This window comes from Protopterus annectens, chromosome 1.part2 (genome assembly GCF_019279795.1).
Source record: "Protopterus annectens isolate FY-2018-M chromosome 1.part2, PAN1.0, whole genome shotgun sequence".
Classification (NCBI taxonomy): domain Eukaryota; kingdom Metazoa; phylum Chordata; order Ceratodontiformes; family Protopteridae; genus Protopterus; species Protopterus annectens.
The window spans coordinates 1234846976-1234869992 of record NC_056727.1 but is presented as its reverse complement, the minus strand read 5'-3'; the positions used below and the strand labels follow the sequence as shown (position 1 = coordinate 1234869992).

General features: G+C 42.0%; 1 protein-coding gene across 6 annotated transcripts in view; it reads left to right on the top strand.

Annotated features, from left to right (window-relative positions):
* Positions 1-23017, top strand: part of RPA2 (replication protein A2) — a 397710-nt gene that overhangs the window by 116410 nt on the left and 258283 nt on the right. Inside the window, exon 1 of one of the 6 annotated variants that reach the window (XM_044060107.1) lies at positions 8033-8101. The exons of 4 other annotated variants lie outside the window; for them this stretch is intronic. Coding sequence is in view for 1 of the 2 variants with exons in the window: in XM_044060105.1 (XP_043916040.1) it covers positions 8211-8229 (19 nt within the window). In the remaining variant the exon portion in view is untranslated. One more of the 6 variants, XM_044060105.1, reaches the window with a different exon arrangement.

Sequence of the window (23017 nt, the reverse complement as noted above, 5' to 3'; positions counted from 1 at the left end):
ATTGTTTTTTTTTTTCAGCTGCTGAGGCTAATGGGTATATACCTTACCAGTTTCATTGCAGAGTGGTCCCACTATGGCTCACTTCCAGTCTTAAGAAACCATACATCTGTCCACAAGTTATTGAAAAATTTTTGTTTGAGGCTTTGCTTGCAACTCCAGTAATATGATACTAATTACCTTTCTCTTTTATACCTTTCTCGTTTAGCTCCCCTCACACTGTTGCTTGTCAAACTCACTTCTATGAGTCTATTACTAGACCATCAATAACATTTATTCCGCTATTTGCCACTTTGTTCTTACTAATCTCCTCAATACTCACTTCTAATGTATTTGCCTCACTCGATGACTTCTTTTACTTGCAATACAATTGTTCATCTGCTTAAACTTTTGTATATACTTTTTATTGTACTTATTTTAATTTAGTAACAAAATCTGTACTGTGAATTTCTTTACTTGCAAAATTTGATCTGTGAATTTTTTACTTGTTTAATTTGTACTGTGAAGCTTCCTCCCAGGGCCTCCGCTGAAAAACGGTGCAAGCTCAGATGGACTAACCTGGTCAACAAATGTCAAATAAATAGATAAATAAATAAAGCCAAATTAATCAATACAAAAAAGCAACCCCAAAAATATTCGAAAAGAAATACAGATTAAAGGCGTCCAGATATGGAAAATTTCATAATACAAAAAATAATATTGCAAAGAGGGAATATAGAACAGAACATTAGTAAAGCAGAAGTTAAAAATAGAAGTTGAAGTGATGGAATACCTGTGAAGTGAGGGATTTAGTGTAGAAAGTTTAACACAGGTTACATCACAGCATGATGGAACGAGTCCCCAAAGTAAGGAGAAAGAGGAGGAGCAAGAGACATCTGAAGAAAAAAATATGGACATGGGAAAGAAAGAGATTTAATATGGTGCAATATTTATGCAAAGGAGAAAGCAAAACTAATCAATACAAAAAGAGCAGCACCAAAAATATATGAAGAGAAATACAGGCAAAGGCATCCGGACATGGAAAATTTTACAATACAAAAAAATAAGAAAACAAAGAGGAAAAGTAGAAAAGAGGATTAGTAATGAACAAGTTAAAGAAACAGAAACTGAGGTTATGGACTACTTGAGAAGTGAAGGATTTAGTGTAGAAAATCTAACTCTGATAACATCACAGCAGGACAGAGCAATGGATCCCCAAATTAAGAAGAAACCAGTGGAGCAGGAAACATCTGATCAGTTGCCATAAGAAGATACTTTGGAGCCTTCCACAGGAAACCAGTACAAAAGTTCAGTTGGAGTTGTGCAGCAAGGGAAGGAACAGCTAACTGTGGAAACTCTGATGCAGTCAGCATTGTGAAGTGATAGGCCAGTGAGTTCCCACATGAAACAGCATGGAAGACACAGATGAAACTGAAGAGAATGTGGCACAGGAAGATGCTCTGGAAATTTCTGTAGAATGTCCTCAAGAAACGGAGAACAAAGAATGTGCCCTCAGTTTAGAAGAAAATGATCTAAGAGAAGTGTTGCTTTACTTAATAGAGATGGACAGACACATTAAGATCAATGAAAGAAAGTCAATAAAACACAAAAAGTTAGAAGTTTGATAAAACAAATGAACACAATAATTAGGACTATTAATTGAAATTCGTGTGATATAACAGAAGTAAATAGAATATATTACTGTGCAGCTAATTTAAGAACAGATAAAGTCTTACCACAAAAACTCAGGGCAGTAAGGGAAAGGAAGGGGAGAAATCAAATACCATCATGGAAGTATCACATAGAGAAAACTATAAAGCAATTAAGACAAGAAGTGTCACTGTTAGAAAAGGGAACAGATCAACAAAAATACTCAGAAAAATAGACATCATGAAACAATGCGCAGTATAAGAGCAAATCAGGATCTATCCTGCAATATTGCAAATAATAAACTAAAAATATCAGCACAGGCAGAAAAACTTAGAAGATATGTAGATAAATATAAAGGAAAAGTCCAAAATAAGCAATTTATTGATGGCCCAAAACAGTTTTATAGAGAATTGGGAAGCAAGACAGAAGGAATTGAAACACCACCAAAAAAGAAGAAATAGATACATTTTGTGGAAATATCTATGACAATCCTGTTGAATGTAACAAAGATGCTGAATGGATAGAAGAAGTAAAAGAAAGAAAGAATAGGAAGTTCAAATGTACAAGATATGAAATAGGATGAAGTAACTGCCAGACAGAATAAAACAAAATTAAGAAAAGCTCCTAATTAGAAAACCCCAGACCCAGATGCAGTAACTAACTTTTGGCTAAAAGTATTAAAATCTTTACATGAAGATATAGCCATGAGTAAGAACTATATGCACACCCTGAACAGACACCAGTCAAGTTAACAACAGGAAAACAATATACCTACTTATGAGAGAACCTGCAAGCTATTCTAAAACTATAGACCAATAACTTGCTTTCTGGTGATGTATAAACTATACACTGGAAATTATGCCGACAGAGTTTACTGTCATTTGGAAGAAAACTCAGTCATGGCAATAGAACAAAAGGGTAACAAAAAAGTCATATGGAACAAAGGATCATTTGTTGTTAAAGTTATAATGGAGAACTGTAAAAAAGGGAAGAATCTAAGTATGGCATGGATAGACTACAAAAAAGCATCTGACAGTATCCCATATTCATGGGTAAAAGAGTGCTTAAAAATGTATAAGATATGCAATACACTGATCAGTTACATTGCAGTGACCATGAAACAGTGGCAAACCACTCTGCAGTTAAGCCGTGATAAAGAATAAATTGTCACCACTGCCCTTTTGTCTTGCCCTTAACCAATTAAGCTGTGTACTTAACAGATTAGGTTATGGCTATAATTTGGCTCCCAGCAAGCAACAAAATGTAAAGACTTCTCATCTTCTCTTTGTGGATGATCTAGAATGGTATATATAGTTCATCAGATGAAAAAGTGAAAGGACAACTGCAGGTGGTCAAAACCTTTTCAGATGATATAAGAATGTCACTTGGTCTTGATAAATGTGCAAAAGCAACCTTAAAAGCAGGAAGGCTGCAGAACCAAGAAAACATTAGCCTGGAATATGATATAAAAGACCTGAGCAACAAGGAGTGTATATATATTTGGAAATTGATGAAGGATCAACAATAAAACATGAACTAATGTGAATAAAACTTAGTAAGGAATATTTTAGAAGACTAAAATTAATACAGAAAACAGTGCTGACACCTAGGAACAAAGTCCAAGCTATAAACCAATTTGCTCTTCCTGTCCTAACTTACAGTTTTAGAGTGACTGACTGGTTCCAAAAGGTATTGGATCGGTTGGACAGGAAAACAAGGATGCTTCATGCTTATTAAGTGATTTCAGTGTATACCAAGACTATATATTCCCTGTTCTGAAGGAGGTATGGACCTCCTCGAAATTGATTACATGTCTAGATCTGCAACTCTAGGACTGCACATATATCTGCTGACCTTAAAAGAACCAAACGTAGTGAAAGTTTTGAAACACAAGGAAAACAATTCAAGCGGAAAGGGAAATTAAAACAGAAGTAGATAAAGATCAGGCAGTGACTAAATGTGCCAAAAAACAAAACAAGGAATATAAGGTGATGGCTCAGATGAGAAGGCAAGAAACGTGGAAAATGCATAAATATAGTTGCAAGTATAGAAAACTCTTGGAACGACCTCATGTTGATCAGGAACAAACGCAGTAATGGTTAAGAAAAGGTGAATTTAAACCAAATGATGAAATGCTAATATTGGCGGCCCAAGATAGTGGACTACATACACGTTGGTTTACAAAGTCCACTGAACATGTGGGAGAAACAGACAAATGTAGGTTTGGTAAAACAGAATTGGAAACTGTCGCATATCTTGTTGCTGGTTATGATATACTAATGGCAGAAGGGCTGTATACTGAAAAGCATAATAGCATGGCAAGACTGTTGCACTGGGGATAGGTTCATAGGTAGGTACTAGGCTATTGGCCCTAGGACCTATATAAGGCTAGCCAAAAGGTACCCTGGCTTTCACCCCCCCCCAAGAACATTATTTTCCTGTGCCCCTGTTGAGCAGAGCCACAGAAGTGATCCCCAAGGTGAATTTCCTAATTTCCATCCAATCATCAAGATTTTTCTTGAAGAGTGCTAATGAGGATCTTTATTTGATATAGATAGGTAGTTTGTTCCAGAATATGGGAAGTCTCTGGAACAGGAATCTATCCCTCAAGCATGTTCTGTTTATTGTGGTGACAAGGTTTAGGTCCCTAGAGCGTATAGCTCGGAGGGATTGGGATTTAAGTGGAGCATGTCCAACAGCTCTGGGTTTGACATAGCTTTGTATATTAGGCAGAAATCACCTCTGACTAGGCGATATGCAATGAAGTAAAGTTGGAGTTTTTTGAGACGGTCTGTGTAGGGCATCTGTTTGAGGCCAGTAATCTTCTTTGTGAGGTATTTCTGCAGCCTTTCCAGTTGTTGTAGATGTCTTGTGAGGTACATACCAAAAGAGGCGTTGTACTCTATAATGGGTCTAATGAGTGACGAGTAGAGGGGAACAATTACCTCTTTTTTCCTGGATGAGAAACCTTTTATGATGAGGTATGCCACATAGAAGGATTTCCTGGCTACTGTGGTGATGTGATTATCAAAGGAGAGACTACTGTCCACCTGTGACCCAAGGTCTCATCACACTTTTGGTGTTAAGTAAACTACCGCCTATGTGGTTGTTCATGGGTACAGAGCTTTTACCAAAGGGGATGACAATGCACTTTTTGGCATTGGCATTAAGCTTGAGGCCATGGCTTTGACACCAGGCATCTGTCTCAGTGAGGCCCTTTTGTAGGATCTCATCATTAGAAGTTTCGATTATGGCTCCTAGTTTGCAGTCATCTGCGAACTTCATTAGCCAAAGACCTTCTGTGTTAGCCTGTACTTGAGAAGTACATACCAAACAGGAGAGGACCCAGGACTGAACCCTGTGGTACTTCACTTGTCACTGGTCTGAAGTCGGATTTGGAGTCTGCTACTTTCACAGTATGGGTTCTGAAAGTGAGCCAGTTGGCAACCCATCTTGTGACATAGGGATTTATACCTAGTTTAGTGAGTTTATCTATAATTCCAGAGTGGGGGATGGTGTCAAAAGCCTTGCGAGATCTAGATAGGCTGTGTGAACCACTTTACCCTCATCTACGGCTTTGGTGACTGTTTCAAAGAAATCTGTCAAGTTTAGGAGACATGATCTGCCTTTTACAAACCCAAACTGGGTGGGTCTAGACTTTGGAGATTACCAATGTCTTTGTTTATAAGTTCCATGATGATACGTTCCATGGCCTTGCAGACCAGGCTCTTCAGGCTAATGGGGCGGTAGTTTAAGGGGTCCATGGTAGCTTCCCCTTTGTGGAGTGGGATAACCATCGCTATGCGCCATTCAGTGGACACAAAGCCCAAGGTGAGGCTATGATTGAACATGATACTTAGGTGAGGTGTCAGTTCATTCTGTAGTTTGTGTAGAACGCAGCCTTGGATGTTGTCAGGTCCCATGGATGCTGTTTTCTTGGCTTTGGAGAGTGTGTTTTTTACCTGTGCAGCCAAATATAACAGGAACTTTGCATTCTACAGGTATAGAGAGGGGGGTAAAGTTAGCACTGAACCTATCTGCCAGGATGTTGGAAATATCAGTTGGTTCTGTAAATTTAGTGCCATTGTGCTGTAACTCAGAGCAGACCTGAATGTTGCCATTGAGATTCTTGGCATAGCTAATGAATGCTTTGTGGTTGTCTTTAGAATGAAGTAGTTAAAAACATGAGCTACAAAGCATTATAGAAAATGATGACATTTATATCACAGGGGATCATCCATTACCAACAGTTCAAAAATAGGTGTGAGAAAAACAGATATAGTAGTCCATGAAAAGAAGACAAAAGTAGCATTAATCATTAAAACTGTTATACCCAGTTACTACAGTGTCTTATGTACAGCATACCTCCTCTCAACCTGTTACTGCAAGAGGTCTGGACAACGCCTGACAAAATGGGGGAACAAAGGCCCCAAAAAATAGGAACATATTGTAAATAATGCTCTTACAAACTTAGAAAGTTGCTAGAGAGTTTGTTTTACCATACATTTTTTGAAGGATTTGAAGTCTGAAACTCAAACATATGTCATTATTTAGAAACTTCAATCCTCAGATCATCCCATTGATTTGCCAGAAAACCACAAATTTTACAGGGAGCACACCAAAAATATGAGATAAAAATCTGGATATTTGAGAGGTATGCGTCAGAATCATAAAGTCATAGAATACCAGGATTTGGAGGCATAAACAAGGGCAATGTGGAAGAAGGTTACCCAGACAGTTCCAACAGTAGTAGTATGGAACAGGTCTTATAAATAAGAATTTACAATCTTACTTAAATATGCTGCTGACACATTTAACTATGTATGAATTGCGTGAGTCCATTCTCAGCACATCACAGGCCAAGATCAGACTGAAACAATACAAATTTCATGTACTTTAATCATACTTTGACTTGGAAATGGGGTTCATTCCCGTCATGGTATGAGACCCACTTGGAGAAATTAAAAAGACAGAAAAACAGATACAGCAGTCCATGGAAAGAACACAAAAGAAGCATTGACCATCGAAATTGCTACACGACATATGATTTCAGTGTCTTGGGCGGGCCACCTCACAGCAAGAGGTTCTCCGGTTCGATTCTCGGCTGGGGTGCCTTATGTGCGGAGTCTGCATGTCCTCCCTGTGGTCGCGTGGGTTTCCTCCGGGTGCTCCGGTTTCCTCCCACATCCCAAAGACATGCGGTAGGTGGATTGGACACTCCAAATTGGTCCAAGGTATGAGTGTGTGCGTGCATGTGCCTTCTGTGGAAGGTTGGGTGCCGGGCTGACACTGTAAAACTCCACTGCCAATCATGAGTGGACAGGTGATCCACTGTGGCGACCCCTAACGGGGAAAAAGCCAAAAGAAGCATGCAGAGAGACGCAGAGTCATGGGATACCACAAGATTTGCAATCAGAGATGGGGGTGGGTTTATGTGGAGGAAGGCTACTCAGACAGTTCCAAAAGTACCAGGCGCATTGGGCCTCACAAAAAATATTTTACAGTCTTAGATAAGCTACAAATACATGCGACTGTGTATGAATTGCAGATGGAGTCGACCACATTGGGGGCATAGTTCTTAAACGTCAATCTCAATATGAGGAACACTAGCCCTCATAATATGGAACAAATACAGCTTAAATCAGGAAGGTCAAATGGTTTGCTGTTTTTACTTATAAAAAACGTTTAATGAATCAGTATGATTATTTTCTATTTACCATAGACATCAGTTAAAAAAACATACCTAACACGGAATGCGTGACAGACCTTTTCAATGGGAAACTTCAATGAACATGAAATTTAAGACCCCAAACGAGGTGTGCTCTTCGTAAAAGAGCATCATGCGGGCGTTGCAAAAAACACTTTTGGTTAACATGAAGGACTGAGACAATACTAATTTCACAAACTTTAATCATACTTTGACTTATAATTGAGGTCAACTCCTCTCATGAAACCCATGGACAAATTAAACCGAGTTAAAACCGATTAAGTAACAGACAAGCTATATAAGGGTATAGCGCTATTTTGCACAGTTCAATTACGTAAACCCTATGTATTCACCGTCAATCATTCGTGGCTAAGCCTACGTGGAAGTTGGCAAATTAAGATTCTGTAGTCACTGTTCGTTTAACAGTCTTGAGTATTCTTTTGTTTCAGATGTTCGTATCACCAGTGACACGCATTACTAATAAAACAAAACTACAGTAGTTACAAGTTCTTTTTATTGTCAAGCAAGGATTGAGAATACTTTACAATTACGACACCAGAGTAAACTCTTGCGTTACCACGTGTTAGTACTCGGGCGTGAAATACCGTGGGATCTCAACTTTTTTTTTTTTTTTTGGTGGGGGGGGGGCGATAAGAATACATTGCCGCCGAGATTACGTTTTAACGTTTTGAATTACATAGATGCTGCGTGCTTGTTGATTGGTTGGAATTATTATGGCGTTTGCTGTCGGTGGCGCGAGTTTGTGAGGTACTGTAGTGAAAGAAAAGTGCAACATTCATTTGCGCTTTTTCTGTAATCGGGTATTTTTGTTTAGCAGGCAGTGTTTTTAAGTTGTGAGGTCTAAAAGGCAGGTACCATGTGGAACAGTCACGGTGGTGAGTACTTGTTTGGTATTTGATTTGCACTGTGATTAATATATTTTCACGTGATTCTTACAACAAAATTAAGTTGTTACTGCAAGCAGGAAAATATTAACTGTGTGATACTATTATTTTTTTTGTTTTTTTAATTTGCTGTACATGTAGGTTGGTTGTTTGTCTGGGGATTGGAAAAGGATCCATGCAGGATAAGCACATCTTCTTAGGTACCAAACAAATAGGATAACTATACTGGCATACCTGCTTTTTGTTGAACTGTATTTCACTTTTTTTTTGTTGTGCTCCTTTTAGTGTCTCTTCATTTTGCTGTGTGTTTATGATGACAGGATCGACGCAAGCCAGTACATTTCAGCAGTTCTGCGCAGTCAAACTGCAGGATTGCTTTCCATGTTGGCCCTGTTAATAGTTCAGGCACCCCCAGCTGGTGTCTACCATTCTTGCTTCAAGGATGTCATAAGGTGGTTAGCTTGTAATAAGCTTAGTAGTGGTTTACGTGTGCCCAGTGTTGTCTACAGGAGATTGATACTGTGCTGCTACCACTACGCTTGAAATATGCCACCAGCTTTTTGATATGTTGAGTTCAGTGAAATAAAGATAAGCGAGCTCGTTTCTCCCCAAGCTTGGCAGAACTGGATTATATGATGCTATGTTTCCATTTATTCAGATACTGTAGCAGTAGTGTGGTACCTCAGCATGCAGGGGAGGATCCCTAGTTACTCTCCAACTGTCTGACCGACTGGTAAAGTAAGCACTTGGTGATGCTATTGTGGAGCTTGATTGCAACATTGATACTTACGAAGTGAAGTTGCAAAGTCTTGAGTCTTCCTGCTTATTCCACGAACAGCAAATTTTGGAGACATTTTCCTTAGTCTCTCAAAGAAACACTGATGCAGCTTTGACCTGAATGTTTTCACCTTTGTTTAGCAAGGTTTCCTTCAAAAGCTGAGAATAGGTGATCGTGGTTGCTACTTATAAGACCAAGGCAACTTTTTAACTTCCCAATGTTTTAATAATTTTTTAGTCATTCCATTATTACAGCATACCAAGTTGTTTTTTCCCAGACATGTGCTCCCTCAGTTTTTCACTCCCATATGTAAGACTTTTCTGAGCGGCATTTCAGTTAGAAGTTTTATAGAGAAATATTGAAAACCTTATTGGTTTATTCTCCATAATGTTTCTAGTCCTCAGTAACTTAAGAACTTTTTTTTTTTGCTTTCCTTCTATATCCTTTATATGCTAGTAGTATAACCACTACCTTTGCTGCCCTTTATGCCTATTACTGGTGCTTGTTTTCTGTAGTCATCTAGGCAGTGATTTCCAGTTCCTGATCCAATTCATCCACTTACAGCAGATGTGAAGACTTGTCATGTTTTTTTCTTGTGAGTATGCATGCTTTCATATATTTCCCCATGAAGGTTGTCACGGTGGCATAGCTTGGCAGAGCCAAGTACACATCCCTGCCTGTAGTGCTGTCTGCTTTCTGATATTACTGCAGCCTGGCCCACTTCCATCTCCACAGGAGATGGAGTAACTTTGCATTATAAGATTATCATTCTTACCAGCCTCCTAGTTAGTTGAAATAATTCCTTTGCCTTAAGGGAGTTAATTTCTGCATCTGCTTTTTAAGCAGTTTTGAGAAAATTTAAGGCAGTATTTGCAGCCCTCGTGCATACAAGTTCAGATATAACGTGGACAGGCAGCATGTAAAGAGAAACATTCTAACTATCAGGACTTGTCCTCAAAACGCACCAGAGAGTAAAGGACACATGTAGATTTGTGTTGGAATTGCACACTACTACACCTCACTAAATCTAACAAACTCCTAGCTAAAAAAATTAAAGATCTAAAAGCAAGCTTTTATGAACTGTGGGTCTTTAGTCTGTCCTTCACCTGCCTGCAATCATCAGTGCTGAAAATTCTACACTGACATAGTTATAAAAAAATGTGTACAGTTGCGCAAAGCAGTGGTGCTGATTATAAAAAAGTATTAACCATTGGAACAAGTCCCACCATGAAAGAAAAACAACCAGAAGTTCCTATAGCTGTACATATGGAAATAAGAGCTATTTGCCGTACTCTCTCTACAGTGCTAAGCAGAAAAATGCAGCTACACTGAAAAAGCAATAACATCCTTGTGAACACTGCATTACTGCTATGCCCAGAACTTTGAATTACTTGACATCATTATCAGTGAGCAAATGACCAAATATAATCTGCTATATACATGCATATTTCTGACTTCTGCAGGAAAAATGGTAGAAACTGCATTTTAACAATTTACTGTGAAGTATATCGTGAAGAAATCTGCAAGAGGAGCGCGAAGAGGGGGTTAAGTTCATTTATAGAAAAATGTGAGATGTTTCCTAATGAGTTTAATTTGGTTTTGGGTAATGCAGGGTTTACCCATGGTGGCTGCCCAAGTGTTCAAACAGTCAGGCATGGGTAAATCCTGCATTACCTACATTTAAATGAAAGTTACTTCTACATTACAGCAACTACTTAATGGGCTGCATTCTGGCATCTAAACAAGGCTTAGCAAATACAGCTGTACTGGCATCCCACCTTTTTATTGTGGTGGTTACAGCATTCTCTTATTTGTTTTAATTTACTCTGTTAGTTGGCATTATTGAGGATTCTGTTGGAGTCTCTGATCATAACCAGCTTGTGTTTGAGATGTGAATGTCAAGAAATTCAACTCTAGAGCGAAGTATGACTTGGATATGGTCATGATTCACCTATTTAGAATGCAGAGTGGCGTTGGAAAGACATGAGTGAATGGGCTGATGGGCATTGGGCTGGCAACTTGGTACCATAAAAATCTACTGCCAATCAGCAGACCGGAGTTCCGCTGTGGCGACCCCTAACTGGGAAAAGCCGAAAGACACAATAGAGGGTTATGGTCTGAGACCTGATCGTGTATCTCGACAGTGCGTGGACATTTATCTGCTCCCGAATACTAAGAATTGCAGGAAAAAGTGTAGGAGCACAGTATTTTACCAGCATGAAAGCTGCTTAAGTACTTGCCAGCAAATGCTGGCAAATAGCATGCCTCTCAGCTTCTTTGCTTAAGAATGACAGAACTGAGCGAAAAAGGATCAAAATTAGGGACCATTGCTGTAAGGCACTTTTCTGTTACATTTTTTTGCTTGCATTTTATGAATAAGATGTATATAAAGCTCTGTTGTCTTCTACTGAGTGATTGTAATCAAAACAATTGTTGGGCAGGGCAAACAGTATGAAGCAAAATCTGGGGCATGCTGCATAATTGGGGACAGTTGAGAAGTACAGCAGGTAGAAAGTGCTGTTCTGGCCGGAGGTGAACAGTTTGTTCTGCCACACATTCTGTTGTGGTTGTGGCAGACCGCAGTTCATAGGTTCATACTAGGCTCTCTGCCCTAGGGCATTTATAAGCCTAGCCAGAATGTGTTTGGCTTTCACCACCCATTTTAAATTAATTTTGCTATGCCCTTTTTTGAGGTTAGTATACTGTGCCTCTGTCTAACAGTGACACAGAAGTGATACCCAGGGTAAACCTACGATCTCCCATCCACTCATCAAGATTCCTGTTGAAGAGAGTCAATGAGGGACTCTGCCTAACCTGGACTGGGATTTTATTCCAGAATGAAGGGAGCCTCGGGGTTATGAATCTGTCCCTCGTGCATGTCCTGTTTATTTCAGTGCTGAGGTTAAAGTCTCTCGAGCGCATAGCTCGATGGGATTTGGATTTTCTGAGGTGCAGCATGTTCATTAATTCCGGGTTGGACATGGCTTTATACGTCACGCACAGATCGCCTCTGAGCAGGCTGTATGCCACTGAGTAGAGCTGGAGTTTCTTTAACCGGGCAGCATATGGCATCTGTTTGAGCCCTTTGATTCTCTTGGTGAGGTACTTTTTGGGGTCTTTCCAGTTGCTGCAGGTGTCTGGTAAGGTACATCTCAAAAGGGGCATTGTACTCAATTATGGGCCTGATGAGGGATGAATAAAGAGCCACGATGACCTCCCCTGATCTAGATGTGAATCCCTTCATGGATTAGGTGGGCTATATAAAATGTTTTTCTAACCACTTTGGCCACGTGGTTGTCAAATGAGAGATTGCTATCAACTTGGGTCCCCAGGTCCCTAATTACTTCTTCTGTACTTAATGGATTACCCCTATGTGGTAATTTGTGGGCACTTTGTTTTTGCCAAAGGGGATGACTATACACTTTTTGGCGTTTAGCTTGACGCCATGGCTCTGGCACCAGTTGTCTGTTTCTATGAGGCCCTTTTGGAGGATGCTTGTGTCGGCTGGACAGTCAATTATGGCACCCAGTTTGCAGTCATCTGCGAACTTGGTCAGCCACAGTCCTCCCGTGTTGGCCTGTACCTCCGAGAAATATATACCGAACAAGAGAGGTCCCAGGACTGAGCCTTGTGGGACGCAACTTGTAACTGGTTTGGAGCCTGACATGGCTCCAGCAGTTCTAACCATGTGGGTTCTGTCCTTGAGCCAGTTTGCAACCCATCTAGTGACCTAGGGGTTTATTTTTAAGCTGGTGAGCTTATCTATAATGCCCGAGTGGGGTATTGTATCGAAGGCTTTTGCGAGGTCCAGGTAGGCTGTGTGGACCCACCTTCCCCTCGTCAATGGCCTTGGTGACTTTCAAAGAAATCGACTAGATTTAAGAGGCAGGATCTGCCCTTAAAGCCAAACTGGGTAGGATCCAGTGTCTGTAGATCCCCAATATCTTTATTTATGAGGTCCATGATGATCCTTTCCATAGCTTTGCAGACCAAGCTAGTCAGGCTTATGGGGCGATGGTTTCCAGGATCTTGAGGCACCACCTTTGTGGAGGGGGACCACTGTTGCTGTACGCCACTCTTTGGGTACATATCCTGTAGTAAGGCTGAGATTGAACAGTAGTTTTATGTTTGGGTTTAGCTCTTCTTGGAGTTCATGTAGGACGCAGCCCGGGAAACTGTCTGGTCCCATTGATGCTGTGTTTTTTGCTTTGGAGAGGGCGGCTCTTACCTGAACATCTGAGATGTCATGGGGGCATCACTCTGCTGGGATAGATATTTGCCCTTTTGGTGGGGAGGGGGGGGGGTTTGCGCTGAACCTGTCAGCTAGGATGTTGGCAATGTCTTGTGGGTTCGGTGTATCTTTTTATAATTTTGGACTCATTCTGAGCATATCTGGGAATTCCCACCCAGGTTCCTAACATAACTAAAGAAAGCCTTGTGATTATCCTTAGTGTCCTGTGCAGTTTTTCTCTCGAAGCTGGCCTTGGATGATTTTATGAGTGCCCGCAGTTTTTTGCTAATACTGATCAGAGATGCCTTCCCTTTTTGGGATTTTGCTATCATGTAGTAGCTTCCTCCTTCTATTGTATAGTTTGTTTATGGCTGGGGTCCACCGGTCAGGACGTCTGCCTTTGGAGGATTGGGTCTTGGTTTTATTTGGGATTGCATGATCCATGCTTTCCTGAAGGTGTTCATAGAATGCGTTTTATAAAGGATTCTGCGGTCTGGGCCGTATTTTCCACAGGCCCGGGGGCTTTTGAAGGATTCCACCTCAGTTTTGAGGAGTGTGAAATTTGCTTTAGAGAAGTTTTTCACTGTGGTTTTCTGGGCAGGGGGTGGGGTCGGGATGTGAATATCCAGTGAGATTAGTTTATGGTCTGATCTTACCAGTAAGGGATACACTTCTGGTCTGGAGCATAGAGTCCCCATGTTGGTGATGATCAGGTCCAGTATGTTTTCCCCTCGAGTGGGAGTGGTAACAAGTTGTTCCATAAAATTTGAGTTTATAAATTCTAGGAACCTTTGGGAGCATTACTCTAGCTCCAACACCCTAGCCCAGTCTGTTTGGATAGTTGAAGTCGCCCAATATAATGGTGTTTGGAGAGACCTTCATATTTTCCAGTGTTCTCAGGAAGGCCGAGTGGAGTTCCTGGGTTTGGGAGGGTGGTCTGTAGCTGGCTATAAACTGGAAGGCGGTTTTACCCACTGTTCGTTGCACATGGATAGTCTCTGATGCTTCGTGCTGTGCCACCAACCTGGAGGTGTGGGTATCTTTGACAAATATTGATACTCCCCCCTCATTTTGTGGTTCGGTCCAAGTTTTGGGGCCGAAAAGCATGGTATGAGGTATAACCTGGTAGTGCTGGGGTGCTCTCGGGCGCCTTGAACCAGGTTTCTGTTACTGCACAGATATCTATGTTCTCCATGCTAAGGAGAGTTTTGAGTGCGTGCATCTTGAGGTTTAGACTTCTGGCGTTGAGTAGCATTACTCTTAGTTTCTTATCCCTTGTGATACCTATGGAGGTGGGTTTGTCTTTTGAGCCTTGCCTAAAAAAGGCACTATGGGGGTAGCAAGAGCCTTTGCCAATATCCAAAAGCCCAGGGGTGACAGGTGCAAGCTGTCCCTAGCGAAGCATCGTTGCTTGTCGAGCATGTCATCCCAGGCTGACAGGCATTGGATCCCCTTTGAATGACGCCAATACTTAAGCCAATTGTTGAAATTGATCATCTTGTCTTCATATTGTGGCATCATTCTTGGTGAGGGTAAGATGCTACTCAAGGTCAGGGTCATACCGGCCTGGGCTACGTGCTCGGAGAGCTCCTCTGTCTCTTTTCATATAGTCCAGGGAGGTACGTCTCAGGTCATTCACACCAGCATGGACAATGACAGAGTCATATTTGTACTTGCCTTGGAGTGACCTGAGTGCTTGTGTTATGTGGCGGATCCTAGCGCCCGACAGGCAGCTCACTGTGACCTTCTCCTTGTTCAGCCTGGTGAGAGGTGACTCTATAGTCAGGCACACTGACGTCCCGATTACAAGTGTATCAGGTGTGTTGTTTAGCCTTAAGGGCTGTGACTGTTCGGCACACTGGCTTTGTGAGCTATGTGTTGAACGTGTTTTGTTTTGGGGTAGCGGTTGCTTGGGTGTCTGCTTTGGAGGTCTCTGCTGCTTAGGCAGATTTTTATTAGAGCCGAGTATGTGTTTTGTTTGCTGTCATGGTAGGTCTATGTGAGACTGGAATTGTAGTGAGTGTAGTTTCCTTCTCCTCCTGACTGGTTACGCGAGTACTGAGTTGAGAGAGCTTAGCCTCCAGTTTGGCTATATGGTTGCATCTCTCACATGTGTTGGGAGGAAGAGAGGGTTGTTTGTGTACATGAGGCAGTTGTAACATTGCCTCAAGATTCCCAGATTCACCAGCTGGACTGGAGAGGAGATTGACAACTGACCTTTGGACATGCTAGAATAGTGTTGGGAATTCCTTTATAATTGAAAAAAAAGGGCCAATGGGGAACAAGGTACTCAAGGGGAGTTTGTGAGGGTGTAGTGCTTTTAATTTTTTAGTGCTGACTTATATAATTGCTTTAGTGAGCAAGTGCCAGGTAACTTCAGTGCAAAAATGACAAACAGTAACTTTCAAGTGAAACAAGGAAATAAGTACAGTAAGCAATGCAGATATTACTAGGAATCCACAGAAGCGCTGAAAAGCCATGTTTTAGGTGGAATTGTTGTTTCAGGGAAATAACAAGCATACAAACAAAGCTAGATTCAGCAGGCCTGGATCTAGTCTATGCTACAGCAAACAAGGTGTGCCAATTTCAGTAGAAACGGTTCAGATATGCAGGCACTATATAAGCCTTTAACCAGAAATTCCCAGCTCAGAAGGGCAGTCCAGCCTCTCCTCCCACAAGAGTGCAGACCACAAACCTTCTTGATGTAAAATAACTGGCCTGAAGCCCAAGTGCTTAAACCAGAACTGATACACTTTTAGAATAACAGACACTGAGCCCTCAATCAGCAGTTCCCAACTTAGAAGAATGTCACCTACCTGTTCTGCCACAGCAGTGCAGGCCACAAGCCTTTCTAATGTAAACAACTGGTCAGAAGCCCAAGTGCTTAATCCAAAAGACTGGTGCCAGAAACATGGCCTCAAACTGAATGCCAAAAAATGCATAATCATCCCTTTTGGGGAAGAGTTACGTCCCCACAAATTATCACATTGGTAATAAGGTCTTAAGCACGCAATCAGTCAGTAGGGACTTGGGCACCCAGGTTGATAGCAAACTGACTTTTGACCACCATATTGCCTCTGTTGTATGGAAAGCTTTCTACATGGCACACCTCATTAGTAAGGGTATCTCATCCGGGGGCTGTATCCCTGTATTCTTCCCTTACAAGGCCCATCATTGAGTACAGTGCCCCTTTTGGCATGTACCTCACAAAGCACCTGCAGCAGCTGTAGAGATCAGAGGTTCCTTACCCAGAGAATCCAGCGCCTCAAGCATCTACCCTACACAGATAAGCTAAAAGCCCTGTTCCTCCTACTCAGTCTCATGCAGACTCCAAAGAGGTGATCTCTGTCTGGCATACAAAGCCATCTCGGACTGCTGCATATCCGCATGTCAAGCTCCACTTGAGTAACATACATGTACGACCTCAACCTGGTCTGTGACATCAGTAAGACTTGGGATAGATTGGTGTCCCAGAGACACTCACCCTTTTGTGGAATAGGCTCCCTCTCCACACAAAGCAGAGTACCTCATTAACCCTTTTTAACCCTGACTGGATGGGGAACAGGAAATACACCCCTGGGATTCCACCTGTGTCCCTACTGGATAGTGACGTAGGGTGCTGACGTTTTGGAGCATGGTATAAAGTCTTGGCTAGGCTTGTAAGGGCATCAGGGCCAATAGCCTTGTAACTTCCCATGACGATACGTTCCATAGCCTTGCAGACCAGGCTCGTTAGGATAATGGGGCGGTAGTTTCCTAGTCTGTAAATGCAAAGCGATTACCATAGCACATGTTTATCCAACAGTTTAACAATGTGTGCCAGTTATTTCTACCTTGGAAATTTTGATAATACCGCAACTCGTCACAGAATTTAGGTTCAGGTTAAAATAGAACAGCTTACAGCATCCTTTGGACAAAAACATTTTTCTTTCCAGTGTATGTCATCTTGTTTTTTATCTGGTATAAGTGGTCTCTCCTATGACAGTGTGACAAACAGTCCCTTCTATGACAGTGTGACAACCTGCAAGATCCTCCAGTCAAAAACAGTTTCTCGCTACTTCTTTCACCATTTGAATACAACTTCTCTTCAGACCCAGAGAAGCCAGATAATTGCAGAGTTGCTCTATTATCCAGTTTCTTCATATCACAAAAGCCCTGTGTGTCCATAGCTGAATGCAAATTAATAAATGCGCAGTATCTCTAAAAAGTACTTTCAGTCATAAGTCGTATACTAATTTCTTGCAACACTTCTTTCCCACTAGTGAAAATTGAAATTGTTTAATTTCCTCCCAAAAAACTTGTGACTTGCATGTATTCTTCTTCTTTCCACTATATAAAATGTCTTAAAAACAATGTAGTAGCCTAGTTAGCCTGACAACTACTATAATCCTGTATATGGCCAACTAAAGCAAAATCTTTTTAAAAATGTAAATACAGTTTTTTGTTTACAATTGAGTATGATTTGCATTCATTATTTATATATTTTGACCAGGGCTGTGGTGGTAGTTGATCAAAGTTTGACAGTGGCTTGAGTTTTTCCATTAAGAATGTCTGTTGAAAGTGAGATGGAACTAGACTGACCAATGTAACTGTTAAGAGAACTGCATTGCGATGATTCGTCTGCCTTGTCAGTTTCCCTCTTTGTTGGAAGGCTGTATCAAGTACTGAAATTGCTTTTTAATATCTTTCTCAAGCAGTAATGGTCATCCAACACTCAATTTTATTTCTGAAAATCCGTAACAGAAGAGCCGATGTGTATTCAGGAAATATCACTATAAACCTACCCACTGTTTTGTCCCTGAACCCCGGTAAACATAATGCACTGCAAGATGAAACGTAGTAGGGAAAGAGAAGAGCTCTCGTGCTCAGAAATACACATTTTCAGACTACTATTCCACTTAGTAGTAGCTGGTAATACTACTACTGCCTTGGTAATGATTTGGCGAATGGACTGGCAGCTAATCAAAGTTGCTCGCTCTCGGCAAAAAGCTAACTGTAAACGCAAAAAAATCTTTGCACTTTATTTTTAACCTGTGGACTGTACCAAAAAATGTGGAGGATATCTGCAAGCTCACTGTTGCATGTAGATCACCTGTTGTAGGCGTGTGAAAAAACATACTCTTAACATTGTGGTATAACAAACAGTGTTTAATAAAAATGTCAGCCCTGGTGCTAAAAGGATCTAGATCGTGCCAATATATTGCACAAATACATTATTGATCTATTAATTTTTATATGAATTTGAAAGGGATATGGCTTTGTCAGTAGTGAAAAGTCGAATTTATCAAAATGTCTAAATTTGGACTGTCAGTCCTGATAATATTCATAACTGCTGTATAGGATTCAAGGAGTTGAGTATTTGGCAAGAGATTTGATGTATGTGAAAGATTTAGGTAAAAGTCAGAGATTATTGGCCAGAGTAATAACTTTACCCCCCAATAAAATATTGGGGATTTTAACTATATGTTGGTCAGAATTGATGGCTCTGAGAAACCATAATAGTTGCCAAGAAGTTAAAGCTTTTAATATTGATAACAGTTTTGGGAACTGTTTTATCCAATAATTTGTGGCCATTTTATAGTTGCATTGCATTAATTAAGGTTTTCATTTATTAAAGGCAGCCATGATTGAGGGTTGGATGGGTGATCAGTTAAATGAAAAAATTTAGCTGCTTCTGTAATAAGATGACGCCAAAACAATGGGGAAAATGGAAGACCCCAAGATAGTTGTGGACCAGGAGATTATATAAAAAGATTTTATTGAAGGATTTGAACAGAACTTCCTTTTAAGAATATTTAGTATGTATTTGAATCAACGTACTTTGCATGTCTCATAGGTTCATACTAGGCTATCTGCCCTAGGGCATTTATAAGCCTAGCCAGTGTGTGTTTGGCTTTCGCCACCCATTTTAAATGAATTTTGCTATGCCCTTTTTTGAGGTTAGTATACTGTGCCTCTGTCTAACAGTGACACAGAAGTGATACCCGGGGTAAACCTACGATCCCCCATCCACTCATCAAGATTCCTCTTGAAGAGAGTCAGTGAGGGACTCTGCCTAACCTGGACTGAGATTTTATTCCAGAGTGAAGGGAGCCTCTGGGTTATGAATCTGTCCCTCCAGCATGTCCTATTTATTTCAGTGCTGAGGTTCAAGTCTCTCGAGCGCGTAGCTCGATGGGATTTGGATTTTCTGAGGTGCAGCATGTCCATTAATTCCGGGTTGGACATGGCTTTATACGTCAGGCACAGATTGCCTCTGAGCAGGCGGTATGCCACTGAGTAGAGCTGGAGTTTCTTTAACCAGGCAGCATATGGCATCTGTTTGAGCCCTTTGATCCTCTTGGTGAGGTACTTCTGGGGTCTTTCCAGTTGCTGTAGGTGTCTGGTCAGGTACATCCCAAAAGGGACATTGTACTCAATTATGGGCCTGATGAGGGATGAGGAAAGAGCCACGATGACCTCCCCTGATCTAGATGTGAATCCCTTCATGATTAGGTGGGCTGTATAAAATATTTTTCTAACCACTTTGTCCACGTGGTTGTCAAATGAGAGATTGCTATCAACTTGGGTCCCCGATTACTTCTGTACTTAATGGATTACCGCCTATGTGGTAATTTGTGGGCACTTTGTTTTTGCCAAAGGAGATGACTGTACACTTTTTGGTGTTTGGCTTGAGGCCATGGCTCTGGCACCAGTTGTCTGTTTCTATGAGGCCCTTTTGGAGTATGCTTGTGTCTGCTGGAGAGTCGATTATAGCGCCCAGTTTGCAGTCATCTGCGAACTTGGTCAGCCACAGGCCTTCCGTGTTGGCTTGTAACTCCGAGAAATATATACCGAACAGGAGAGGTCCCAGGACTGAACCTTGTGGGACGCCACTTGTAACTGGTTTGTAGTCTGACATGGCTCCAGCAATTCTAACCATGTGGGTTCTGTCCTTGAGCCAGTTTGCAACCCATCTAGTGACATAGGGGTTTATTTTTAAGCTGGTGAGCTTATCTATAATGCCCAAGTGGGGTATTGTATTGAAGGCTTTTGCGAGGTCCAGGTAGGCTGTGTGGACCACCTTCCCCTCGTCAATGGCCTTGGTGACTGTTTCAAAGAAATTTGCCAGGTTTAAGAGGCAGGATCTGCCCTTAAAGCCGAACTGGGTAGGATCCAGTGTCTGTAGGTCCCAAATATCTTTTTTTATGAGGTCCATGATCCTTTTCATAGCTTTGCAGACCAAGCTAGTCAGGCTTATGGGGTGATAGTTCCAGGATCCGTTGAGGCACCACCTTTGTGGAGAGGGACCACTGTTGCTGTACGCCACTCTTTGGGTACATATCCTGTGGTAAGGCTGAGATTGAGCAGTAGTTCTATGTTTGGGTTTAGCTCTTCTTGGAGTTCATGTAGGATGCAGCCCGGGGCACCGTCTGGTCTCATTGATGCTGTGTTTTTTTGCTTTGGAGAGGGCGACTCTTACCTGCGCATCTGAGATGTTGGGGGGGGGCAGCACTCTGCTGGGGTAGATATTTGCCCTTTTGGTGGGGAGGGGGGAGAAGTTTGCGTTGAACCTGTCAGCTAGGATGTTGGCAATGTCTGTGGGTTCGGTGTATTTTTTGTCACTTTGGACCAATTCTGAGCATATCTGGGAATTCCCACCCAGGTTCCTAACATATAACTAAAAGCCTTGTGATTATCCTTAGTGTCCTGTGTAATTTTTCTCTCGAAGCTGGCCTTAGATGATTTTATGAGTGCCCGTAGTTTTTTTGCTAACACTCATCAGAGATGCCTTCCCTTTTTGGGATTTTGCTCTCGTGTAGTAGCTTCCTCCTTCTATTGTATAGTTTGTTTATGGCTGGGGTCCACCAGACAGGACATCTGCCTTTGGAGGATTGGGTCTTGGTTTTATTTGGGATTGCATGATCCATGCATTCCTGAAGGTGTTCATAGAATGCGTTTATAAAAGGATTCTGCGGTCTGGGCCGTATTTTCCACATGCCCAGGAGCTTTGAAGGATTCCACCTCTGTTTTGAGGAGTGTGAAATTTGCTTTAGACAAGTTTTTCACTGTGGTTTTCTGGGCAGGGGGTGGGGTCGGGATGTGAATATCCAGTGAGAGTAGTTTATGGTCTGATCTTACCAGTGAGGGATACACTTCTGGTCTGGAGCTTAGAGTCCCCATGTTGGTGATGATCAGGTCTAGTATGTTTTCCCCTCTTGTGGGAGTGGTGACAAGTTGCTTCATAGCATTTGAGTTTATAAATTCTAGGAACCTTTGAGCTAGGGTGTTGGAGCTAGAGTAGTGCTCCCAGTCTATTTTATGGGTAGTTGAAGTCGCCCAATATAATGGTGTTTGGAGAGACTTTCATATTTTCCAGTGTTCTCAGGAAGGCCGAGTGGGGTTCCTGGGTTTGGGAGGGTGGTCTGTAGCAGGCTATAAACTGGAAGGCAGTTTTACCCACTGTTAGTTGCACATGGATAGTCTCTGATGCTTTGTGCTGTGCCACCAACCTGGAGGTGTGGGTATCTTTGACGAATATTGATACTCGCCCTCCTTTTCTGGTTCGGTCCAAGTTTTGGGGCAGAAAAGCATGGTATGAGGTTTAACCTGGTAGTGCTGGGGTGCTCTTGGAAGCCTTGAACCAGGTTTCTGTTACTGCACAGATATCGATGTTCTCCATGCTAAGGAGAGTTTCGATTGCATGCATCTTGAGGTTTAGACTTCTGGCGCTGAGTAGCATTACTCTTAGTTTCTTATCCCTTGTGATACCTATGGAGGTGGGTTTGTCTTTTGAGCCTTGCCTTAAAAAGGCACTATGGGGTTAGTAAGAGCCTTTGCCAGTATCCGAAAGCCCAGGGGTGACAGGTGCAAGCCATCCCTAGCCAAGCATCGTGGCCTGTCGAGCATGTCATCCCAGGCTGACGGGCATTGGATCCCCTTTGAATGACACCAATACTTAAGCCAATTTTTGAAATTGATCATCTTGTCTTCATATTGTGGCATCATTCTTGGTGAGGGTAAGATGCTACTCAAGGTCAGGGTCATACCGGCCTGGGTCACATGCTCTGAGAGCTCCTCTGTCTCATGTAGTCCAGGGAGGTACGTCTCTGGTCATTCACACAGTCCAGGGAGGTATGTCTCAGGTCATTCACACCAGAATGGACAATGACTGAGTCATATTTGTACTTGCCTTGGAGTGACCCAAGTGTTTGTGTTATGTGGCGGATCCTAGCGCCCGACAGGCAGCTCACCGTGACCTTCTTGTTCAGCCTGGTGAGCGGGGCATCAGTGTGCCTGACGATAGTCACCGTGACCTTCTTGTTCAGCCTGGTGAGCGGGACATCAGTGTGCCTGACGATAGTCACCTGTTACAAGTGTATCAGGTGTGGTGTTTGGCCTTAAGGGCTGTGACTGTTCGGCACACTGGCTTTGTGAGCTATGTGTTGCACGTGTTTTGTTTTGGGGTAGCGGTTGCTTGGGTGTGTGCTTTCGAGGTCTCTGCTGCTTAGGCTGATTTTTGTTTAGAGCCTCCGAGTATGTTTGTGTTTGGTTTGCTGTCGTGGTAGGTCTATGTGAGACTGGAATTGTAGTGAGTGTGGTTTCCGTCTCCTCCTGACAGGTTTCACCAGTACTGAGTTGAGAGCTTAGCCTCCAGTTTGGCTATATGGTTGCATCTCTCACGTGTTGGAATTTGTTGGGAGGAGGAGAGGGTTGTCTGTGTACATGAGGCAGTTGTAACATTGCCTCAAGATTCCCAGATTCACCAGCTGGACCGGAGTGGAGATTGA